The sequence below is a fragment of the Mastomys coucha genome, unplaced genomic scaffold, assembly GCF_008632895.1.
Source record: "Mastomys coucha isolate ucsf_1 unplaced genomic scaffold, UCSF_Mcou_1 pScaffold6, whole genome shotgun sequence".
In the NCBI taxonomy this organism is placed as follows: Eukaryota; Metazoa; Chordata; class Mammalia; order Rodentia; family Muridae; genus Mastomys; species Mastomys coucha.
In genome coordinates this window covers 93,363,514-93,372,110 of record NW_022196912.1, presented here as the reverse complement: position 1 = coordinate 93,372,110, position 8,597 = coordinate 93,363,514, and the positions used below count along the sequence as shown (strand labels likewise).

The 8,597-nt window shown below is 35.1% G+C and overlaps 1 protein-coding gene across 1 annotated transcript in view; it reads right to left on the bottom strand.

The window, feature by feature from the left end:
- The window catches only part of Gphn (gephyrin), a 435,141-nt gene that overhangs the window by 325,647 nt on the left and 100,897 nt on the right, over window positions 1-8,597 (bottom strand). The window contains exon 2 of the mRNA XM_031357728.1: window positions 1,781-1,859. Within this exon, the coding sequence (XP_031213588.1) occupies window positions 1,781-1,859 (79 nt within the window). The remainder of the gene's footprint in view (window positions 1-1,780; window positions 1,860-8,597) is intronic.

Here is an 8,597-nt window from a genome sequence, read left to right as displayed (position 1 = left end):
CCTCCCCAGAGCTCCCAGGGACTAAACCACCAACCTAAGAATACACATGGAGGGACCCAGGGCTCCAGCCGCATATATAGCAGAGAATGGCCTTATCTGGCATCAACGGGAGGAGAGGTCATTGGTCCTGGGAAGGCTGGATGCTCCAGTGTAGGGGAATGTGAGGGTGGGGAGGTGGGAGTGTGTGGGTGAGTGGAGTAGCACCCTTATAGAAGCTGGGAGAAGAAGGATGGGATTGGGAGTTTCCAGAGGGTAAACAAGGAAAGTGGATAACATTTCAAATATAAATAAATAAAATATCTAAATAAACAAAAAAATATGTTTACTCTACTTAAAGTAGGAAAAAGTTAAATTATTTCCAGTGTAGTATAATTGCTTAATTGACTGAAAATAATGTACATGAAGATATGTTATTAATGGAAATATAACATCAAACTAAACTTAGCCTTTTCATAGCACTGAGACACTAAAACTAAAAAGGCCTTATCACATAACAGAAATTGACAATTTATATATACAGCAAGCATATAACATTAAATTTTTCATCAGAAATAGAAGACAAGCTATTAAAATGGTTATTTTTTTTAGAAATTTAGGATGACTGTAATTGGTAATTCAAACAGATTCATTAATCAACTAAAATAAGGATCAAATCCTTCTTGGATTTACTTTTAACTCCACAAAATGGAGATATACAAAAATCATCCAAAGGAAAAGAGACTATTAGATATCACCTCTTCTCAATCTTACCACAAGTCAAACTTTGCTCCCATTAATGTAAGTTAGAAACAAGGCAAAATAATCCTGCCAGGTTTGGGATGTTCTCATATTCCTTTTGTACCATGGCATCCCTTCTTGACCATGTTTAAACAAAAGTTCATCCAGTTCTCTACAGTCCTGTAATTTGTTATAGTGAAATGGATTTATAATTGTGGGCACATTATATATGTCTTGATAATTACAGGATACTATTAAATCTATATTATGAAATTGTCTTTTTGGGCTCTGCTTTTTTTAACCTATTTTTAGATAAACATAAAATTCAAAAACATAATGAAATTAAGAGATAATTACATTATACTAAAATATATGCTTTTAAGGAATGGAATTGATCTGAGAAGCAAACAACAAATAACAATTTAAAGAACAGGAAGGAACATAGTGGGTTGTGATCCATGACACTTAGGAGGCAGAGGCCGGAAGATCATGACTTGGAGGCAGTCTCAGGCTATAGAATGACTTGCAAACATTTCAACAAACAAAAAAAATAAATAAAAAAAATACTAAAAGCTACAAAACTCCAAACTTTCTATGGTATGCAGCTTTCTAATATGGAATGTTAAGTGTGGTTTAATACATTTAAGTATATATATTATTATTATAAATAAATAAATAAAAGAATTTTTAAGGATAAATAGTTATCATAAATGAGCTATTCAAGAAACTTAAAATTGATGTTACTCAAATTTACATTCATCTCCCCAACAAATCAATTAGTAAGTGATCCCTTTGACCACTACCTACTGCCACATTGCTGTTACCAGTTATGAGTGTTCTGAAAATCAATCTTTCAGGATGATACCATCTTTTCTAAAGTTTTCTAAAGTTTTTCATATAAATATGAATATAAATTTATATGAAAAATATGTATATGTTGCATTAGATTTCACTAAATATAACAAATTATCAGAAGTTAAAAATTAGCTGTGAAAACTATTTTTTAAGTAACTACAAAAATAAAGTTTTAAATTATACTTGGTGACAAAAACCAAATACTCACAAAGAAGGATCTTGGACAAGATCTTTTAGATTTATCCCACTGCGGTCTTCTGCAAGATTCCTGAAGCAGCTATCACTCACTAAACAAGAAAAGGGGAAAGAAAAATTAATTTTTGATTATGTTTCACTATGGTTAGTTTTGGATAAATGTAATTCTAAACAAAAGTTTTACTTTATATTTCTTTCCTAAACATCAGTATTAATTTTTTTGCATGTTAACATGAGAAAAAATGTTATAATCAACAACATTTCAATAAAGCCAACATTTCAATTACAAGTAGCTAATTAAAACATAGTGACCTTATATAAATGTAACATATAAAGGAATTAAAATGTGGAAATTCTGTTCTGACTTCTAGAAGACTAATTTACTGATACACAGTGGCAAGTCCCTGATACCATGACACCTAAAATAAAGGAGACAATCAACATTGCTATGCCTGCTATTGCATTTGTTTGAAATAGCAGAGATCAATAAAAATAAAATAATAAGATGAACTAGTAGAATAGAAATAGCTTCTTTGGTAATTTTAATGTGCTGATTTTATATATATATATATATATATATATATATATATATTTATTTCTAAGGATTTTTGCCATTTATATAGACAAAAAAAATTAAGAGATTATTTGGGAAAATGAAAACCATCAGAGCTCTTGAAAACTGCAGGCCAGGTATTCAGACTAAATGTTATCACAGTTCAAACAATTGAGTTTTGGAGAACATCTGCTTCTCCTCTAATTAATTTAGAATTAAAGAAATAGCACTTTTATGTCCATGTTTACTGTACCACCACATGGGTAATACTTATATATCATAACTTACAAGTATGAGATAGAACATAAAGTTTCAACAACAATTAAGAGAAAAAACAAAAATAAAATAGAAGATATAATTTACTTTTTAAACATGAGTCTAAAAAGTAAAATAAAAAAAACAACTATTTAACATGAGGCAACGAAAAATTCTCACCAGTAGCCTAAAATGAAAAAGTTAACAGAGAATTAAAATCTACCAAAGAAAATTATATAATTTTAGAAATACTATGTATGTGAAATTAAGTAGTTGGTAGGTTTCATATCTAACTCAAAGTTACAAAACCTAACATTATTGAACTTAAAAAAATCAGCTGACAAATGTCTAAATGAAAAAGAACAAAGAAGAGATGAAAAGAACAGAGTATAAGTCATACAGGAATCAAACAGTGAGAGATAAACAGTAGAGAAGAGAGGAACACAATACTTTTAGGAAGCATTAGAAACTTCAGAAAATATGTAAACTGATTCAAAAGAGGAGTAGCAAATACCACACAAAACAAGTAAGAGAGATCTACAATGAGTAGTAAGAATGCTATGGGGAGTGCAGGGGGTGACCATGGGGTATTTATGAATCACAACAGGATAACTTTACAATGAAGACATTAGATAAATAACATCTTAAAGAAGTAAACAGATTTTAAATCAAGTATGTGTCATTATGTCCGGTTATATTGTTTTTTATATACTCAATGTGGTAAGATGATATTTCATTTATATTTCCATGTGGTTCATGCAACTGAGCATTTTCCATGAATTTGTTGGTACTTCTATTTCTCCTTTTGAGAAATGTCTATTCATATTATTTGTCCACCTTATCTTGTATGCTTAGGGTAAGAATTAAAATGTTGAAAGCACATATCACATATGACCTGGTCACAGAGTAACTTGCCAGAATGTATTCTCTTTTTCCACTCTGTAGGTTCTGGAAATCAAACTCAGGTCACCGGCATGGTGGCAAGCACCTTTATGCACTGAGTCACTTCACCAGCCCTACTTAATCATTCTTAAATAGATTATCACAGGGAGCTGTCATTGTAATGTTAAGTACCTTTTATTATTCTAAATATCTTCTAAATAATTAAAAATTATTAATATAATAAGACAACAAATTGGGTGAATTATATAGACATTTATACACATTTAAAATCTTTGTGTATGTGTATCTGTGTGGTATATGCATGTGCTTGTGTGTGTGTGTGTGTAGCTGGCCTTTACTTTGAATTTAGAGGCCAGAGGTCAATATCTGTGTATTCTTTTAAGACTCTCAGCCTTACCTATTTTTTTGTTTTGACTTATGTTTATTGAGACAGGCTTTCTCTGTGTAGCTCTGGCTATCCTGGGACCAGGAACTCAGAGGTCCACCTGCCTCTACTCCCAAGTGCTAGGGTTAACGGTGTGCTAGACTAGTGGGCAAGTACTTTTCTCTGCCTCCAAAGAGCCAAAATTACAGGCACAAGTAACCATGTCTTGCTCTTTAAATGGGTGCCTGGGGATACAAACACAGACTCACATTCATGTGTGTAAAGTACTGTACCAACTATCTTGGGATTTCTACTACTGTGACAAAGCACCATGACAAAAGCTAACCTGGGGAGAAAAGTTTGCTTCAGTTTTCGTTTCCACAGCACAGCCCATAACAGAAAAATAAGGACAGAAGCCTAGAGGCAAGAACTAATAGAGACATGAACTTACTGACTTGTAGAGGAATTTTAATCTAGCAACATGGCTACTCTGGTAAGGGATCACATCCAGACATTCTAGGACTTTGTGATCTAGCCAAATTGACACACCTTTTATCCTTCTGGCTGGAATATAGACATATCTTTAGTATACACCTTTAATCCCAAACAATAAAGGTAAAGTTATTAGTCTGTGGATGGAAGCAGCCATCTTTGAAGTAGGACCTAATTGAGGGGAGACAAAGTGATGAATCAGAAATATCTGACAGAATGAGATATGATATGCCCAACACACAAGAGAAAAATCACAGAAAAGAGGGGCAACTAAGAGAGCAGTGAGTTCAACTAGTTCAGCGCAGGTCAGTAGTTGGAACCAGAGAATAAGAAGCCAAAAGATTAGAATAAATTGCCAGGGTTAGTTTGAGACCAAGCAGAGCAATTCAGTGAGAAGCTGAGAAAAGTCAGATTGACTCAGTCAGCTTGGAGAGGAGTGTGAGCCAGAAAAGCTGAGTTGAACCAGCAAGCTAAAGTTCAGAAAGAACTAGAAGAGGTGAGTGAGCTTATTCAGCAGCAAGCTTCCAAGATGGCAATTACAACAGATGAATAAAAGTTACTTTTACACTGGCTTGCTCTCCTAAGCTTGCTCAACCTGATTCTTATAACAAGCAGGACCACCAGTCCAGGTAAGGCACTACCCACAGTGAGCCTGCCCTGCACATAAGTCATAAATCAAAAAAACAGACCAGAGGCATGCCCACAGACCAAAATGGTAGGTACATCTTTTTTTAAAATTAGGTTCTCTCTTCCCAAGTGACTCTAGCTTGTGTCAACTTGGCATTAAACTAGTCAGAACATCAATTGTGCTATTATCTCAGAACATGTATTAATAACCCATCAAAAAAAGGATTTCTAGTTTAATTTTGAATGTGTTGGGAAAATTTTTCTTAATATTGTTTTTTTTACTCGATTAATTGTATCCTTAGGAAGAACTGGTTGTTTGTTTGTTTTTGAGCCTGATAATATTCCATCTAACAATTTTTGCTTTTGTTTCTTGTACTTTGGGGGATTTACGCAGGAAGTCATTCACCTGTACAAATATCTTAAAGTATTTCCCTGCTTTTTACCTGAAATTCCAGCATTTCAAGTCTTAAATGCACACTTTTAGTTCATCTTGCTAGACTTCTGTACAAGTGAAAGCTAGTAATCAAGTTTCAATGTCTTGCATGTGGCTACCCAGTTTCCCCAGCAAGATTCATGGAAAGCATACTTTCTCTAGTGTAGTCTTTAGAACATTTCTCCACCATAAGTTAAGTGTACAGGCATTTCTGAGATCTCTTGGTCAACATTCCATATAAAACTTTAAAAACATAATCTTCAACTAAAAGTAAAAGGTTCTTTCATTGTAAGTTAACTTACACATCGTTTTGCTATCAACTTTCTGGTATCCAATCCCTCTTATGGAACATCTATGTATCTGATCAGTTACTGATGTATCATAAATTCCACAAATATGTTTAAAAATGTGTTTTGTTATCTTTTGCTTATATAAATGTTTATACATTTTAAAATATTCTTACTTTGATTGTGATAAATTCCTGGAACATTGACTATTAATACAAAAGTCTAACTTTCATAGCTAGTCTGTGTCAAAGGCTGCTTTGTTGACAATTAGTATAACTTCACGAACTTTCATTTATGTGTTTGCATGGTACACTTTCTTCAATGATCACTTAGTCTTTATGTTTAAGATATGTCTCTTGGATGAAGCATAAAATTGGACTGTTTTGTCTGGTATTATATAGTCTGACACATAGTGATTCAGCTGGACTATTCAATGTAATTCAGTATGACCAGGACAAAAGAGAGAAATATCAAGCCTCATACAATTTGCAACTGAGGCTTGAAATCTGTTCTAAAGTAAATTCTCTTGCAAATAGTAATTGTATATTTTATCTTCATTTTTTTAAAAGATTTATTTATTTCATTTATATGAGTACACTGTAGCTTTCTTCAAACACACCAGAAGAGGGCATCAGATCTCATTACAAATGGTTGTGAGCCACCATATCCTTGCTGGGAATTGAACTCAGGACCTCTGGAAGAGCAAGCAACCAGTGCTCTTAACTGCTGAGCCACCTCTCCAGCCGCCTTTTCTTCTTCATTTTTATTGTTATAGGAAAAAATGCTTATTTTTCCAACAGATGCTCTGTTCTACTTAAAAGCAAATTCTACACTTGTAGCTCTTCAATATTAAACGCAAGGTAGCACTTAAGATCATATAGTCTCATGGTAATCTGAACCCTAAATATAACAGGTACCATCATTTGAAACTCTATGGTATAAAAAGACAATGGTATACTTAAAAAAATATTCTAAAATATAAGAATATTTAAAAGTTATTAATATAATTTTAAATTAATTTGAACTATGACTTAAGAAAAATACTATTATAAATGCTTTCCCCTTTCCTGTGCCACAAATGACTGTCATGAATTCACCTCAACTCAGGAATAAGCACAATAACGTATGATCCATTCTACCTCCATAGAGCACTGTTTTTCAACCTCTGGTCGCTACCACATTGGAGATGGAATGACCCTTTCACAGGAATTAACTAACACAATTGGAAAACATAGATATTTACACTACAATTCATAATAGTAGGAAAATGACATTTATGCCATAGCAATGAAAATAACTTTATGGTTGGGTTTGCTACTGTTGCAGGATTTTTCCCGTCCAGTCACATTAGGGCAGCGGCAGGCCTGTGATTAGACAGGAAAACTAAGGCAGAGCTAGGAGCTGGGGAGAGAGATTGAGAGGTAGCAAGAGAGAAAGCAGGAAGTGCAAACTAACATGGAGGCAGAAGAACAGGGTCCTCATCCCATGTGGTTTTAAATAACCACAAGTAGCTAAGATTTTCACAAGGTTAGAATAATTGGGGTAAAGCTTTTATCATTAATGGTTCTGAAATTATTGTATTGGCATCATGTAAATTGTGATCTTATTGTTATATTGTTAGATTTGATTGGATAAATAAGCTTTAAGAGTCATGTTTCTACCAGATAATTAGGTGTTGGGATGGCTGATCGTGGGGTGTGTAGGGTGGGGTGTGTGGGGTGACTTGCAGAAGCAAGATGAACTTGTTAGCTGGGAGAGAGTAGCTCAGTGGTGGTCCACATGGGACACAGTATTGTGGCCCACCAGTACTAGTACTAGAGCGGGAACGTGGTCTTGAGGGGCTGGAGAGATGGCAGGTCGACTTTCTTTTTATTTCCTGCAACAGCTACAATAGGAGGAACTATATTAAAGGTATGCAGCATTGGGAAATTTGAGAATAACTATCTCAGTGTTTCATATCCTTTATCAATAATGCCTTACTGCAGTTGGAGTCATCCATATACTGACTAAATTCATACTTTTGATCTTATATTCCAAAAGGGGTTTGCCTAATCATGAGTAAAGGCTGAAAGTTGCCTTTCTAAACACAAATAAAATGAATATTACATATTCTTTTATATAAAATTTCTCCAATGGCAAACTTTAGTCTCATACATCGTGAATAAAATTTAAACATTAGGTTATATATTACAAATTAAGTATCAAAAATATTGACATTTTAGGGGTTCCTTCCAGTCTCTCTGGGCTGGTGTCCTGAGCAGACCTTGGACACAAGCTCTGCAGCCAGTCCCACAACACCCAGAGGAAGCTCCACTCCCAGGTGCTCTGACACTCTCAGGATCAGAGGTGAGGAGGACCCAACATCTGTCCCACACCAGAAGTAACTGGGACCAGTGGGACCAGGCACACAGGAACTCCACCAGCAGAGTGGCTCAGGTTCCTTCAGGTCTCTCTGGGCTGGTGTCCTGAACAAACCTTGTGCCCAGGCTCCACAGCCAGTCCCACAACACGCAGAGGAAGCTGCTGCACTCCCAGGTGCTCTAACAAGCACAGGATCCCAGAATCACAGGATCCCAGAGACAGCTTGACTCTGAGCAGTTCTGACACAACCAGGATCACAGGAAAGACTGGCTCCAGTCAGATTTAGCAAGGGCTGGTAGCATTAGTTAACCAAATGGTGGGGGGCAAGCGTAAGAAAATAAACAACACAAACCAAGGTCACTTGCCATCATCAGAACCCAATTCTCCCACCATAGCAAGTCCTGGACACACCATCACACCAGAAAAGCAACATTCAGATCTAAAATCACTTCTCAGGGTGATGATACAGCACTTTAAGAAAGACATGAATAGCACCCTCAAAGAAATACAGGAGAACACAGGTAAAGAGTTAGAAGCTCTTAAAGAGGAAACACA